Source organism: Marmota flaviventris, chromosome 10, assembly GCF_047511675.1.
Source record: "Marmota flaviventris isolate mMarFla1 chromosome 10, mMarFla1.hap1, whole genome shotgun sequence".
NCBI lineage: Eukaryota > Metazoa > Chordata > Mammalia > Rodentia > Sciuridae > Marmota > Marmota flaviventris.
The window spans coordinates 33,234,571-33,251,692 of NC_092507.1; the positions used below are offsets into that span (position 1 = coordinate 33,234,571).

A 17,122-nucleotide genomic window follows, 5' to 3' on the forward strand; every position below is an offset into this window, starting at 1 on the left:
TAAAAGCTAAAGTACAGATCTAACCCAACCCATTAGTACCTGCACTTTTAAGAAAATGGCAAAAGAATCCAAGTATTCAAAGAACTCATACTCCTTAGCACTGTATGCTAGGGTTCAACCTGATCTAGTCCCTACCTAGTCTTCTTATTCTACCTCTGTCACCCTCCTGAGTCATACCAGTGCTTTACCATCCCCCAAGATGTCTTTCATACTCCCTTACCCTCAAGCCTTACCCACTGGCTCAGCACAAAAGCACAGTCCAGTCTCCCAGCCAGTAAGTCACTCTCTCTTCCTCCCATGATTTTACTCTAATGTAATTTTCAACCCCAACTACAAGCTCCTCTCAACAGGGGCAATACTTGAGTCATCTCAAGTATCAATACAATCTATCATCTGACCCACTCAGCTGAACCTTTATAATGTTTTCTGAGTGGATGTTAAAGTGAATGGGACAATGTGAAAAAGGAAAGAGACCAAGGGACCCAGAATCAAGTAGAAAGGGAAATAATTCAAAAACCTTTCCACTCCCCTCCACTTGAAAGCAGTATTCATGGAGCCAATAAATATTTATTAAAGTCCTAATGTCTTCCAGATATATTCTAGTGGCTTTGAGGTCACACCTGACTCCAAAGTCCTGAGTTTTAATGTTTCAATTGGTACTTATATGACCTTAGGTAAATTTTGAAACCTCAATAAAATGGGAACCATAACAACACTTATTTCATAGAATTATTGTGCAGATAAAAGGAGATAAACCATGTGAAATACGTAGCATTGTTTCTGTCTCAACATTTAACTGGCAAAGTGAGGAAGAAGCCCATATATGAAGAAGGTACATATTTGTATATGGATTTGTGAGCATTCATTTAAAATATTTCCTAAACACTTACTGTGTGCAAAGAACTGTTCTGAGAAAGCTACTGAGGGGTTTTAAGTGTCAGTCATGAGAGTCCACTAGAGATAGACAAAGCAGACTATTATAGATGATGAGACTGTTCCAGAGGCCAGACAAAGTAGTGACAGGATACTTCTTCATCTATAGATTTATTCACCTGGATTACATTGGTAAATGACCATGGCAAGTCCTCAGTAAATGTTGAGTGCCTACATGAATGAATGTACTCAAAGACACTTTATTCAGCCTTGTCCTGCTCCTGAGAGAAAGCATCTTCCAATATTTAATATAGACTCAAGTCTACCAAGTGGCATTTCCATGGCTCTGTAGTTCCTACAAACACTCACCATGGGGAAGATGAGCATATCCATGAACAACTAGAGTAGTATGTGGTAAGTTTCAGCTGAAGAGATAAACCCAGAAGGTTATGAAAGCATTGGGGAAGGGGGGGGCGCCTTCACACAGCATGAAGGTTACTTTCAAAGACTTCAAAGAAATGACACTAAAGTTGAACATTAGAGCACTTTCTAGATGGCAGGGAAAGGCTTTCCAAGCAGAGGGACACACACACACAGAAGCAAAAAATATGGCAGGTTTGGGCAACTCTGTAAGTAGTTTGGTAGCGCTCCAGCTCAGAGTGCATTGGTAAAGGTAGGAAATGTAGGCAGGAGTTAGTTTATGAAGAGCCTTGTAGCCCTGGTAAGACGTTTGGATTTTATTGTTTATATTTTCAGCAACAGCTGGGAAACTTTTAAAATATCAGCATGTGGTTCTCAACCCCAGATTGATCCTAAGGGTTGTTTCCAATAGGAAGAGGCTGGAGCATGTTTATATGCTGTGTGGAACAAGGCACTGAACTCCAACACATGTGGCGGGATTGGTCTTTGGCTAAGAATACCTTGCAGACTAAAATATGTGGAAGAGAAGAGTGTCTGTCAGTGGGTTGGAAGGAGACTGAGGGAGTTTTTATTTGAAGAAGTCTACTTTCTCTTTTGTCAGAAGGTGAGGCATTCGCTGAATAGGATTATAGGATGAGGAGTTTCTGAAAAATGGTAAAAGTCTGGTACAGCTGATGGCAAGCACTGGGCAGAGATACTGGCCCCTCTAGATGGGAGACTGTGAAGAGGATGCTCCCCAACCCAGCTCAGGAAATGGGAGGCAGGACAGCAGAAATGGGACTCTTTGGAATCTGCAGGAAAACTAGGTTCAAGGCCATGCTTTCTTCTACCTGGATACAAGGAAAACCAAACCACAGTGGGCTAATGAACTAGGGAAACTGAATCCACAGGTTTGATAAGGATGAAGGCCCACGGTATGGGGAAAGAATACTCAGTCCAACAACTAAAATTCCACATCCTTCCTAGAGTCTTCCTGACTCATGGGAAGTGAAGTGATGACTTCAAAGTTCCACCCTGTGTGACTCACTCTCCATTCACTTCTCTTGAAGGGGCCCTTCTGTTTTCTTTTCCCAGAAGGTAAACCAGTGGAGTTTCTCCAAGGGTCCAGCCTGTATGAACTCTATCAACTCTGCTCCCATGATTGTTTGAGGCTCTGTATTAGCACAAAAATTAAAAGGGTCAGAGAAGTAGAAATGACAGGAAGAAATGGAAAAAAAACATTCCTACATGTTCATGAGTGAGTGGGTGGAACAGTGGAAGGAATAGTAAATGGGACTCACAGGCAGTCGGCTAAGAACAACAGGACCTAAGGGTTTTGGGTGAGGGCCATAGAAGTCCAGGTGGGAATGAATGCAGCTTCTGGTTGGCATTCAAACTTCTCCCATCCCCATCCTGTAAAAGACAAGGAGCATTTCCTACATAGTACCCACACAGAGAAGCTGAGGGGAGGGTAAGCCCATGAGGACAGGGAGCAAAGTTGAGGGCAAAGGGTTCACCAGTTAATTATTCTGTGCATCCCTGGGCCTCAGTCAGCTAACTGGCGTCCTCTGCCTGAGATCTTGGCTGAAGGGACTGGGTCTGGAAAGACATCTGGCCAGAAGGGAGAGACTATATGTAACACTCATCATTTGGTATTTGAAGGCATGCCTGGACCCCTAAAAAGTCAGGGAAAGGTCTGATCCATCAGTGGACAGCCAGTGCCACACATTGTAGATATCATTTCGTGTTCCTTGAACTGAAGAAACTCAGGAAGAGGGATGGAATGAGACAAAACTTGCAGGAAAAGCTCTGGAGAGAAAAGAGGGAGGCTTTTTGTTAGGAAACAACCAAGGCAGGTTATCAGGATGAAGGAGCTAGAAAGACCCAGAATATGTGTGAGAAGGGCCAAGAGTACATTCTCTGAAAATCATGCATCCAACTGCTTTCCATATGCTCTTGTGATTGATTCCTGTAAGGTCAATGCAATTATTGCCTCTTAGCAGAATAATAGAATCAGAGAGGTTGAGGGGTTTGCTCAAGATCACATAGCAAGCAAGGTGGAAGCAACACAGGTATTTCTGGCTGAGGAAAATACAGGGACAAAGAAACCAACTCAGGAAAGCAAGGACAGGCACAGTATAACGGAAGGGGACTCAGTGTGTCTAAAAGATGCAGTGAATGAAAGGCCTCCCTATGATAGAAGGTTAAAGGTAGGTTGAAATCATGAAGTGTTTTGGATAAAAAGTGAAGAATTTAATTTGTACAGGGAATGTCCCTGAAGATTGAGTAGGAGGCTGATATGATCCTGGTTAGGTTTTGAAAGACAAACCTGGTGACAGTAGGTTTATCATCAAGAGACCAGCTGGGGATCCCCACAGCGGAACTACCCTGACACAATAAGGCCTGACCTAGACCAACGGTGGAAAGTGGGGGAAGAGCAGAGAGAGGATCCCAAACTAAACAAGACTGGCAAGTTGGATAACTCACATGGAGCAAATGGAGAAAAAGAAAGCAATCTGGGTTATCCTGAGTTTGAGGTGAGATGGTGCATTTTAGCAGACAACAGAAACAGTAATTTTAAATTCAGGAGAAAGGAAGGGACAGGAGAAAAAATAGAAATCTCAGGATTCTCTGTATAGATGAAAACATACAAAGCATACTGTGAAGGCTGAATTCACTCTCCCATCTCCGCTTTCATTTAAGGTTTTCCTCCTAGACTCCTCTAGTTCATTAATCCTGGTGTCCTTCCCCATGCCCCCATTAATCCAATCTAAATGGCATTTAACCCTGGCAAACCCAAAGTTTTTCCATGAGATGAGATATAATGATGTGGAATGGAGAAATACAGAGACAGAGCTCAGACATTTGAGCCCCTGAGCCCATCTAAAATCATTTGTATAACCCAAATATGATTGGATCTTTATTTTTTTTGGTTAAACTAATTTAATTGTAATGTGTCACAATCAGAACAGTCCAATATATCACCAGACAAAAGTGATTTCTCAGGAGAGAGAATAGGGTAATAGCACTGACAGTTTGCTGGAAGGCTCTTGTATGCCCTTCTGAGAAGCTTGGACTTAATCCTATAGAAAATTAAGAGTACTTATAGGTTTGAATTTTATTTGAAATATGCTCCATACTTTTGAGGTCAGTACTATAATCCTATTTTACAGAGGTGGCAACTAAGGTTCTTGGAAGTAAAGCAACTTGCCTAAGGTCATATGTGGGTAAGTATCCAGGCCAGGATTTGAACTTATAAAAAATAAATTACCATAGAATTTTGAGTGCTATAAAGAAGTGTGTAGAGGTACAGGAGAGGTAGTTGAAGAATGATCAAGTATACAGGGAAGAGGTTATGAAGATTTTACAGGAGCAGGTGACACTTGAACTGGAAGGATGAATTTTCCACCAGGTAGAAGCAGGAAAGAGAAGGCAGACATTCCAAGTGGGTAGAACATGTCAAGTCACGGAGGGGTGAGGCAGCATATGGCCTGTGGATATTTATTTTCTTATGACTGTAACAGAGAGCACTTAAAAGCAAAGTAGTAAGAATGGTAGAAGGGGCTGGGGTTGTAGCTCAGGGATAAAGGTATTGTGTCCATGTACAACTAAAAATATTTTTTAAAAAAGAATGGTGGAAGATGCCATAAAATACAGTCTGAAGGACTGGTGATGAGTTTGAGGGGAACAGAAGCAAGCATGGAGCTCTGGTTCTGATCCAGTGAATTACACATGGCCAATCAGGAAGACTTGAGCCCCAACTGGAAAGCCCAGACAAGGGAGGCAGGGACTCTTCACAACTGCAGAGAGAGAAACTGTGAGTGATGAAGAGTCCCTCTGGGAGAGAATATAGGAGGACTGGAACGAGCCTTTAACTGGTTTGAACAGCGAGGAAATACTATTCAGAAATGATGAAAAATGGTGAGGGAGCTTGTAATTTGTGCTCAAACTGAAATAACACAATTTAATACCAAACTGGGACTTAAGAGAAAAACACAGACAACAAATAAGTGGGAGAAATTAGATTAAAAATTGATTCATCATGTCAGGCAATCCAATATAAAAATATCCTCATGTCCCCTCTGCACTAGTTGCTAGGGAGTTATCATAGGGAATGAATTCTGCACAAAAGGTGTCTCCTGAGGACAGTTCCTGAAGCATCAGCACAGGGAGTGTAGAGGGAGAGGTTACAACCTCTTAGAGGGATTGGTCAATCATTTATTCAAGCAACAATTACTGAGAGCAAATTTCTAGCTGCTATCCTGGGGACAGCTAATGTATACTGAATTCCTCCTACTCCCAGGCACCATTCTAAGCATTTAACTCACTTAAACCTTGCAGCAACCCCATGAAATAGCCACTATTATTATTATTCACAGAAATAAGAAAATAAGAGTCATAGATAAATTAACTTGCCCAAGGTTACAGTTAGTAAGTGGCTGGGGTAAGACATGAACCCAGGCAATTCTAGCACTAGAACCTGCTCTTTCAACCAAAATGTTATTTTAGACTACCTCTCTGAAGTCAAATCATAACAGAAATAATTGTAATGGCACTAACACTGTTAGTGTTTATGATGGGCCAGATGCTATAGTATACCAGACACACACATTATCTTGCCAAAGATCAGTCAGTTCTCAGGTGGGAGAACTGATTCAAACTCTAACAGTTCAGTGTGCTTAAACTTGAGGGACAATAAAGTGCAGCAGGAGCCAGAATATGCAGTGTACAGGGTACAAAAGAGGAGCATAAAACAGGATGTAACTGACCTTTCCTGGTGAGAGTGGTGTTGAGTTGTGAACAGACTGGGACGGTGGAAAGCTTCACTGGGGGGTGACTTGTGAGATGAGTTGTGAAAGATAATTGGGTATTAGTCAGACAGAACAATAGAGCAAAGCAGAGGAACAGTGTGGATAAAGGAATAGAGATTTGAAAGAGCCTATTACATTCAGGAAACTGTAAGCAGTTTATATGGTTTTTGGAATTAAGTGGAGAGCAAGACAATGTAGAGGATAAGTCAGGAGGAGGCAGGGGGTTAGATCACAGAATCTTACTTGCCTTTCCAGGAAATGTGAGTTACTTTTAAAACTTTTCCATTGAAGTGAATGTTATGTCCCTGACTCAAAAAAAAAAAAAAAAAAAATCCCCAGGGAATGTGGTATCTTAGCTTGAAGCCCTTCAGACTAGCAGGAATTCTTTGACATCTATTTTCTCTTACTAGTGCATGCATGCTAAATTTCCATTCCACTTTAAATTATTTACCCTCAAATGAAAATTTTAGGATAATTTCATCCTGTGACTTTCAGTATGCCTATGAATCTGCCAGGTTATGTGGACTCCAGTTTGAGAAACGGAGGGACTGAACTATCAAAAGGATTTTAATCAAGGGAGTATGGGATGAGATTTGTTTAGAAAGATCTGGAGATAGGGAGTCTGAATAATAATTTTATGGAGAGACTCAGAGGGACAGGATGGATGGATATTGAAGAGAGAATTTGATAGGATTTGGTATCTGATTTGCTATAAAGGGGGACTAGCTGGGAACATGGAAGGAGAATAGTTTAGAATGGCTTCCATATTCCTGGCTTAGGTAACACCCAGAAAAACTAGAAGAGAAACAGATACAGAGGAAAAGATGACTGGATTTAGACATCTATAACCTGAGGTACCTGTGGATCATGTGAGTAGAGATGCCCAACTAGAATCTGCAGCTAAGCAAAGAGGTTTGGACTAAAAGTAAAACTTAGTTTGACTTATGCACATAAAAATGGTGGTCACAGAGAAAGTGGGTAACATAAGAAGAAAAGAAGATTGAGAATGAGTTCCAGAGAATGGCCACATTCAAGAAGCAAGCAGAAGTATAGAAGTCCAAAAACTGCAGAGGAGGAATGTACAAAGAGGTGGAAGAACAAGGACAACGCATGCCATACAAGCCAAATAGGGAGAGAGAGACGTAAAGGAAATGGTTAGCATTGTTAAATGCAATGGAGATATTAATATAAGAATTGGGGAAAACTCATTATTTAGCCATTAGATCAACAACAGTCTTTGATATTGTTTCAGAAAAATGGTGGAAGCAGAAGCCCAACTACAGGGGCTGAAACATAGGGAGGTAGAAGAGATGGTGGTTGTTATAGGCTCTTTTTTTCAAGAGCATGCCTGTGAGTGAGCTAATGAGAGACTATACAGGGTCAAGAAGGATTTTTAATATGGAAGAGACACTAACTAAAACAACATTAACTAGGTCCATGACAATAGGTTTTGCCCAGGAAAATTAGCAAAAAGAACAAAGGATGGTCTACATGTGGGGTGTGGGCAAACACGATGAAGAATCAAATGGAGCACAAACTAGGAAATTAGGGTGAGAGTGAGAAAAGGCCGTATAGTAGCAGAGAGAGGAGGAAAAGGCCCAGAAAATTTTATATTTCATCTAGTAAAGAAGGTCACTGTCATTAAAAAGTAAAATTTCTTGCCTATACCAAAGGAGTCTCTCTTTACAAATCTCTTTCCCAGAGAAAAGAGAGATGTCAGAGTGGGAAGGTGACCACTGTCATACCTGTACCTCTTCGGTAACTTAACCACCTCTTTGATGGATCTTCACCAGAGAATGATATGAAAGCTAGAAAACAGGGCCAAGAAAATGATCTAGAAGGATGCTGATATATAAAGTTGTAGGCAACAGAGAGGGAACTTTGGAGCAGTTTATAGCAGTCTGAGAGACTTAGGGGTAATTTAGGAAAACAGTGGCCTATCAAGTATCATGGTCCTACAGTGAAGAAAACAAAAATATTCCTGGGGACCAGAGGCTTGAGAATTACTGTCAGAGCCTGATAAGCTAGAAAGATCTCTGGGATCACTCAGGCAAGAAAATTAAGTTCCAGGAATTCAGAAGCTTTTTCCATGCTGTGCCCAGGGAAGTTGCCATGTGCAAATGGTAGCTGATATCCTGAGAGTATATAACTTATCAAGAGACCACATAAAGAACCCATGATCTGCCTCAGTGATACATGGGAGCTCAAGAACAAGAAGAGAGAAAGTTTGTCCTGAGGGACATGTCAAAGTGATAAAGCACCATGGTCCTGATCGGTGATAGAGTTTGCCTTCTGTTCTAATCAGAAAGTGCTATCTGCAAACCCTTTCCAAGTGCTAGCTATTCTTTTTTTTTTTTTTTTGGTAATAGGATTGAACCCAGAGGTATTTAACTACTGAGCCACATCCCCAGCCCTTTTTTAATTTTTTAAGATAGGGTCTCACTAAGTTGCTGAGGCTGGCCTCGAACTTGGGATCCTCCTGCCTCAGCCTCTCAAGTCGCTGAGATTACAAGAGTGCACCACCAAGCCCCGTGCCCCTATGCATTTGAGACTTTCAGGCAAAAACCACATCAAACATCCTTAAATTGGGACTGTGGACTCTCAAGGCTGAGCAAAAAAGGAAAACTCTGGTCCTGGCCAATGCTAAACTGCAATAGGCTATCCCCCCAAATCTGAGGCAGACAGAAGAAAATATTCACCCTTTAGTAGTTCCTCTAGGAGCTGACCCAGGGTGGGCGTTTGGAAGGATTCAGCCTCCGTCCTGCCTGGTGCTGGGATCAGCTCACACGGCTCCTGTGTCCATGGGACACAGAGAATACATTGTCCATAAGGAGGATTATTCTGTACAAGAAACTCAGACAAAGGGAGAGGTTGTTTCCAGCTGCTTGGGGGAGGTGGAAAGGGGGTAGGAAAGGGGCCCAGCTTTGCACTGGGGCATTCCTGCAGAGTTCAGCTTCTTTTCTCCAGGAGCATGACAGGAGGTGGGCTATAACATCCCTTCCAGCTCAGGCCCAATGGTGGGACCCATTATGGAGTGGGAAGGAGTACCTGGCTACAACCTATCTTAGCCGTTTCCCAAAAAAGCTCATGGCTGAGTAAGGTAAGCCAGCTAAGTAGAGAAGCAATACATACAGGGAGGGGAAGAGAACACTGCAACCTGGGCAATGAAGAAAAGGAGATTCAGCAATGACCGAATCCCAGCCTCAAGGTAGAACTGGAGAGGTTCTAAGCAATGGGCATTAGGCTGACATTAATTCAATAAGCCTCCATCTTTTGTGGGATGAACTGTGCTGTGGTACTTGAGGTTTCACAGCTGTTGCTTCTTTCTCCATCCTAGAAACAACCTGGGAAACAAGGCCTAATCCCTTTCTCCCTGGGCCCCAAGGGTAGGAGAAAGTACAATCCCTGAGCAAAACAGGACAGTAAGAAACAGAGAAACTACCAGAGTAGGCCACCGGTCAGCTTTTGCAAATCTTAAATCTGAGCAGGTAAGCATATCATGTTCTCTTCTTCAAAGGAAACTCCATATACAGTCCCTCCTTAGGGACTGTTAGGAGAGATACATTCTCTCCATTCTGGATTCTGGGTTGTATGGGCCCCCAAGTGGGAGATGTGACAGCTTTGTGTACCCAGAGGTGGAAGGTGGAAATGAAAGCATGTACCTCAGGCGGGGGGTGGGGTAGAAAAGAGAGCATGTACTCGCAGAATGACTAATACTTAGGTATGAGCACTCCAGAGTAAGAAGTAAAATCTTTGCTTAAGGGCAAAAGATTTAGGTAAAGTTGTACATTTATTTTTGTTGGGACAGGAGGATATTTGTTCTTGGAGGACACAGAATCCACTTTAATAGCTTTATGTGAATGAAGTCGGTATCAGGCTGAGACAACAAAGAAACATAGGGTTTGTACCACTGGTGAAGTAAAGGAGAAAGTCACCAAAAGTTGCTCCAAGGGTTTTATAGAAGTATGGCTGGAGCTCTGTCCAATATCCTAGTTAGCTCTGATGTTTCCAGTGGGAAGGGAAAAGGTGAGAAGATAAACAACACATGACTGGGTTAATGGGCCAGACTATTCAAATGGGGGAAAGGTCTGGTGTTGCCTCAGAGCTGATGACAGGACTCCCCTACTGCAGTGTATTGTGGTCACTAAGCTTTATGGACATCATTCCGCATCTTGTTGGGACAGCAACAGGTGACAACTAGGACCACTTGTCCTGGCCTCTGCTGCCACAGCCTGGCAGAGTGCTGTTTGGTACCAATCAAAGGCCAAAGTACCAGTGTGACAGAACAGGAAAGGCAGCTGGAAGGATGAGAAGTAAGAAAGTCTCAGGGTTTCTAGTGCAAAGCTAATTAAAGATTAATGTTTTATAGAGAAAAAAAATTTGAATTGCCTTGTAGCACTCACTAATGGAATTGTCTCTGATCCCTATATTGGCTCTCATAAATTGCTGAGCTAGTTAATATCAATTTAAATACCTTTATTTCATAGAGAAATCCTTTGGTCCACTTCAGCTGATTCAATCTCTGTGCTTGCTCACAAAGGAGTACTGAGAAAGGCAGCACAGGCTGGTTGTCCAAACACACTCTGCTCTTCAACTCTATAAAGTAGGCAATGCTATCGGGCTGCCCGCTCCCACTATTGATCTGGCTCTTACCTAAACCATAGAGTTAATTTAATGGAGGAAAACCATCCTGACCAGCGTGCAGGATCAAGGCACAATTATATACAAACTAAACCCTGAAGACAGTGTGAAGGGCAATCACCTCTTCCTCCAAAATAAGAGGAAGAAGGGGATTTACATGTGCTACAGAGAAACCCTTTCTCACACAGTCTTGCCTGGCCCCTTGATATCCTCCTTCATGTGTACAAGATGGGATAAAAGATGAGGATTTTTATGTATTTCCCATATAAGAATTTAACTTGCCTTCAGAGATGGACAGGCCTAAGTTTCATTACAGCTGTAGGTAGAAGGTTTGTCCCCACCCAGAAGTCTCTTCATCTGAACCTTAGAGGGACAGCAGGGTGGAACCTGAGTGGAGACACCTGAGAGCCAATATGCCTCAAAGGACATCCAGGCTGTTACTGTTTCTAGTAGCACAAAATAAGCACAGGCTTATTTGATTCTGGGTTCATCAGCTCACCATTGACAATGGAATAGCAGCACATCAGGTGGGTTCTGGATCAAGAACTGTGGAGGGCAGAGTGAAGAAGTGGCTATGAAAACAACCATTTATTGAGCACCCATTACTTCATATACTGTGCTAAATGTTTTACAGTCATTTTCTCATTTTAATCCTCATAACAACCCTATGAGGTAGGTATCATCACCATTTACAAATGAGAAAACAGGTTCAGAAAACTTAGGTCTGTTGCCCAAAGTCATATAGCTAGTAGTCACCAGTGGAGCTGGGCTCTGTCTGTTGCTGAAAGCCCATGTTCTGTTTATTGCACCCATCTAGGTGAGCCTTGAGCAAAGGTAATATGACTGTACAACTGTGCAAGATCACCTGGTACTAGAGGCTGCTGTTCACACTCACCGCTGGTAGGGATGCATTGAAGCTGATTTGATGTTGGTTTTTATTCCACTTGGCATTTTCCCTAAAAGGAATACGAAGAAAGACATCTGAAGCAAGGCAAGACTTTCACAATAAATCAGAAATGTCGTTTCTCAGGTTCCCTCCTGCCATCTCCTTTATCATTGCAGAACCCCTGTGGTATCTGACCCTGGTTGGCAGAGATCAGAGGTGTGGTTCTTCACCAGCTCCCTCCCTGAAGGTATCTAGGAGGAAAGGGGTGATTTGGGAGAATAGTGGGAGAGGTGTCCTGCTTATCTACTCCTAGAAAAGACACATAAACCTGTGTGATCCTTGTTCAGTGTTACAGGTAAAAGAGTACTGTATTCTTGCCAGGTACAGTGGTATGTATCTGTAATCCCAGCTACTCAGGAGGCAGGAGGATTGCAAATTTCAGGCCAGCCTGAACAATTTAACAAAACCCTAGCTCAAAGAAAAAAAAAAGACAGCTGGGCATATAGCTCAGTGGTAGAGTGCCCCCGGCTCAATCCCCAGTACCACAAAAAAAAAAAAAAAAAAAAAAAAAGAAAAGAAAGAAAAAAAGGCTATGTTTTCTCTTGATTCTGTTGTCTTTTTTCCTAGACAGCATATAAGAAATAACTCTTCTTGCTGCTTGCATCTGAATTCTTCCAGACTATTCTCTTAATTACTAAAAGTGAGTACAAGAGAAGGCAGGAAGGCAAGAGAGATAGGATACAAAGAAAATAATACCAGTAGGAACAAGAAACTGCCTCCTTGTCAATTCCTGATGCATCTTCCAAATAACCTTGATTAAGTAAGGTCTGACCACTGATTTTGTTTTTTCTTTGGTACTGGGGATTAAACCCAGGGGCACTTACATACTGACCTACATCCCTAGCCCTTTTTATTTTTTATTTTGAGGGAGGGTCTCTCTAAGTTTCTTAGGGCCTCACTAAGTTGCTGTGAGGCCCTAAGCAATCCTCCTGCCTCAGCCTCCTAAATCACTGGGGTTACAGGAGAGCACTCCACAGCTAGCTGACCATTGATTTTTCTACCCACAAAGAGACACTGACCACAAACCTAATCTCCAGAGTAAATGGGACAGGACAGTTGAGAAAGAGGTATGAGATGGGGTAGAAATTGAGAGCAGTTTCTCCTACTCAAAGTTGTTCCTTACTCTCTGATGCCTGCTTCAGAGTTTCAGATGAGAATTTTTACTGCTGAAAATTGTTTTCTGAGTCACTATGCAAAGGAGAAAACCCCCAGGTCTGGGGATGCTGGGAGCCTAGATAATTCTGATCATCTCTATTCCCCTGTTCAAAGTCAATTACATTTCCACCCTTGCCACCTTACCAGGTTGACCTGCTTGAGCCATTTGCACTCCACTGAGCATTGGCTGCTGCTGGCTTGGAGCTCCTGCCATTTGTACTTGCTGTAATCCTGAGGTTCCTGCAAGGATTGTCCCAGCTCCTGGCTGGCCTGGTTGGCCAGGACCACTGCTGCCTGAAGGTCTCCAATTAGACAGACCCTTCCCAAAGGCAACAGCTGCCACCAAGGCATTGGTGTCTGCAGGGTTAAAGGTCTGCTTGTTTGGTCGGAGACCTGAAGAAAAAGGAGGACCATGAAGTATACATCTGGTCCTAGGACTGAACCTAGCAGCTGGAGGGCCTGCAGATTGCCAGGGTTTGGAGTTCTGACTTCAGCATCATCTAGACTCTCACAGTCCAGAGGAAAAGTCAGAATACCCTCCAACCTATCCTCAAATTTTCCCTTTTCATTTTGCCATTTCTTCTACCTGCTTCAGGGCTGGCCTTAAACACAAAAGGCTAGCAGTATGGTTGCAAACCCTTTCCTAAGCAGTTCATTCTGTGTCTTCACTTTATTACCACCCAAACCACCATGGCTATTCCAGTCATCTTATTATACACGTCTCCCTCTGTCACCAATACTTCTTTACCTCCACTCTCTGATTCTCGCTCCTCTTTGCTGATTTTCTCCAGAAGGTTTGAGCACATTTTATTCAAGCTCTGGATCTGCTTCTGTAACATACAAATGGTGCAGTGATTAAAATAAATAGGAAACGACTATGGAGAATTTCTTCCAGAGACAGTTTAGTGCAATAATTGAGTATCTCTACTACATAGGAGTGGTAATGTTTGCTTCTCATCAAGGGATGGAGATGGAATCATCAGGGCAGTGACTTAGTACAACCTGAGCTGCATCAGCACCAATGCGGGCAGCGTCTGTTGTCAGTTGTTTCTCCTGCTCTTCAACCTCAGGATCAGGCTTGGTTCTCAGATGGTCAGGGACCACCTCATGGCTGAAAACAGGTACCCGTCCTTCAGTCTGCCGCTGTAACACAGATTTTATTGATCCTACCATGTACTCCAAGAATTCGATCTAGCCTTATTTCCTTTCTATAGGCAAACAGTGCATTTTCAGGGAAAACAACTTGAAACACAATATCTAGCTTCTTAGAACACTGTCTCTTTCCCTCTACTTGTGATTTCTGTCTCCTCACATGGCTATCTATACCATACTTAAGGGCAAATTAAACTCCTCTCTTTGCCACATTTTAATCAAAGACTGGAATAGACAAAGTTACAAAAGGACTTTTTTTTGCAAGACAGATACTGGAAGAAGTCTTGGTGATATAAGCATCTGGATTTTTTTTTTTTTAATTTTTATTGTTGGTTGTTCAAAACATTACAAATTTCTTGACATATCATATTCCTCACTTTGATTCAAGTGGGTTATGAACTCCCACCTTCACCCCATACACAGATTGCAGAATCACATCAGTTACACATCCATTGATTTACATATTGCCATACTAGTGTCTGTTGTGCTCCGCGGCCTTTCCCATCCTCCACCATCCCCCCTCCCCACCTCTCCCCTCCCCTCCCCTCCTCTCTCTCTACCCCCTCCACTGTATAACCCTGAGGGTCTCCTTCCATTTCCAAGCATCTGGATTTTTAATAGCACTATTTGGGAGCTTTCTCACCTCCAGGACAAAAAAAGCAAGGCCTCCAAAATGCAGTCCTTCCTTCTCACTGCCACATATTAGCCTACATTTAGAACTTCTAGAATAACCAATCAAAAATTCTTAGACTTTCATCTAAGAACTTAATTTCCCAAGTTGTACACTTTTTCTCTTCTTACCATGAGATCTTCATCTCGATCTGGGGACAACACCAGAGGAATAATGACCTGGTTACGGAACAGTGGGGTCTTCTCATGCTTCAAAACCTTGTTCAGAGTGTTCAACTGTCCAGATAGCAATGCAAAGCTGTCCAGGACAGAGGGCCTGGTGGTGATAAGAAAGTATAGAATGTTCCAACCCTTCCCTGTAATGTAATAATTAAGAGGCTCAAAAGACTCATAGCCCTATGACTAGCCTAGATGAGAACCAAATTGGCTAACAGGAATGATGGGGTTAGGAAAGAAGGACGCACTTTCAGTTTCTGACACAGATACAGAAAAAGGCAGTTCATTGTTTGAAAGGGGTGAGTAACACTGGCAAAATAGGAATCATAGCTATAGTATTACAACTGAAAATTCAGAAACTGGGTAAAATTCTCCTTTCCAACCTGGAAATAAGATCCACTATTCCTGAGTAGGTTGGATCTAAAAGACTAAAAGCCACATCTGTGGAAAGAGATCCAGCAAAAAGGGCCTCTTCACCAGAAAAAAAAAAAAAAAAAAAATCCAAGTGTAAGGATCAAAAACAACCTGGCTTGGGAAACTGAGCTTTTCTCTACTTCCTTACCATGGAGGCCCTAAGCCAAACTTTACTTCAATGTTGGGCAACCCAACTCTTTCCAAATCAAAAGATGTTTACAAACTGATAAATGGTTACATCATTAGAAATGTCCTATCCATCAGAGGCCTGGCCCCCCCCACCCAGTAAGCCCTCCCCAGCTTGCCCTGGAAATCCAGCCCTCCCCAGCTTGCCTTGGAAACCCTTACCAGGTTAGCCGGTCATACTCGTTTTCCAGCTTATAAATGAAACTTCCCAGTGAGTTCTTCAGATCAGCCACTTGACTCAGCAGTGCATCTAATGATGCCTCAAGCTGCTTCTCCTCTCGCTGCAAATAGGAACAGGTTGGTTACCCAGAGAGACACAAAAGTGTGACACATACAGAATAAAGCTGAAAAGCCAAGTTGTTTTCTATCTTTGGCATCTGGGTTACAGACAGCATCAACCCTTAGACCTTTCAACCCGTTCACCTGACCTCAACTCCTCCTACTTACCAACTGATTTTCTTATTACCCCAAATCCAGGCATGGTTCTTCTCATGATTTTTTTTTTTTTTTTTTTTAGGTACACCCTATTGTTCCTCATTGAGAAATTTCACCAGATCCAGTGCCTGTTCATTATCTTATGGGTGCCTCTGCAGCACATGTACACCATATTCCTCTGTCTTAGAATCTGCCTTGTGAACCTGGCTATTCTTGTCAACAACACAATTTCTGGGACATCTGCCTATACATAAAGCTTTCTCTGAAAACCAGCTCTGCACTCTCTCGGCCCTGCCTCCTTAGCATTTGATGTTTTGACCTTCTCTTTGTTGAGTTAATGTGCACTCATTTATCTCTGCCAATATTCCCATGCCTCTTTCACAAGTCTGTTGACCCATGAGCATTTATTGAGAGACTATCAGGTGTAAGTTCATGACAAATGAAAAACAAGAAAACTCGCACGTTTCTGAGAGCCAGACAAACAATTTTAAATTCTGGGAATCTGTAAAGCATTTCCTTCCCATTGTCGGACGCTCTTATATTATTCCATTTCTTCACCCTTAACAACTATTGGGCACAAGCTGGTTAAGAATGACGCAAAGCAGTCTTGCAAACTCGGGAACGTGCCCGACAGGAGCTTGACCTTGGGTTCCACCCACAGCCTGAGATTTTTATAAATAGTTTAGCTTTTGGCCTCCGCGGACAATTCCTTCAGCCCTTGGGCTTCTCTCCAATTACAGATCCCTTGTTTGTCTGCATCCAACAGCCTAGTTGGGGCCTGAGTCAGTCCACCACTTTCTTGAGCCGTCTTTCCTTAGATTGATCCTCAGCTTTCCCAAATGACAACCTGATCCTTCCCAACATTCAGGAGGTTAGCGCTGCATCCTTCCTCTCGCCTGAGCCGAGACTGTCCTCCTGTCAGCCGCCTCAATCCCCATTGGCCTCTGCGCTCCCTTTCCAGTTGGCCTCGCCCCCAATCTCCCGTTCAGTGTTTCCATAACAGCCGCAGGCTCTGCCTCCCCAGCTCCTCACTCTCATCAGCCACGCCACTCTCGGTCCTGTTATCCCGGGCTAGCTATCTGCCAGGAGGCCTAACTGGGTTCTCACCTGCATTGCTGCGGGGCGGCTGCAGCAACGACTTCCTCTTCCGGTTTCCCAGACAGCTAGCGCGACTGAGAGGGCTTCATCCACCAATCAGAAAGCTCAGAACTCGGCCTTCCCATCCACTTCCGGTTTCATTTTCGTGACGAGATAGACAGGTCAG

The 17,122-nt window shown here is 43.0% G+C and overlaps 1 protein-coding gene across 5 annotated transcripts; it reads right to left on the minus strand.

Moving 5' to 3' along the window:
- Positions 1–1,025: 1,025 nt before the first annotated feature.
- On the minus strand, positions 1,026–17,020 carry Med8 (mediator complex subunit 8). Of its 5 annotated transcripts, XR_003582991.3 has the most exons (10): positions 16,966–17,020; positions 15,586–15,704; positions 14,779–14,923; positions 13,828–13,968; positions 13,574–13,655; positions 12,970–13,218; positions 11,620–11,680; positions 11,224–11,270; positions 2,574–2,685; positions 1,026–2,446 (listed from the first exon to the last, which is right to left on the minus strand). XR_003582991.3 is itself a non-coding variant. In XM_027937276.3 (9 exons), the coding sequence occupies exons 1-8, from the start codon at positions 16,969–16,971 to the stop codon at positions 11,264–11,266; spliced, it is 810 nt and encodes a 269-aa protein (XP_027793077.1). In that variant the 5' UTR covers positions 16,972–17,020; the 3' UTR covers positions 1,026–2,446; positions 11,224–11,263. The 5 variants fall into 5 exon arrangements, 4 of the variants coding, with proteins under 4 accessions (XP_027793077.1, XP_027793076.1, XP_071473862.1 ...); XM_027937276.3 differs by lacking the exon at positions 2,574–2,685; XM_027937275.3 differs by lacking the exons at positions 1,026–2,446; positions 2,574–2,685 and adding an exon at positions 9,855–10,381.
- Between the last annotated feature and the right edge of the window lie 102 nt (positions 17,021–17,122).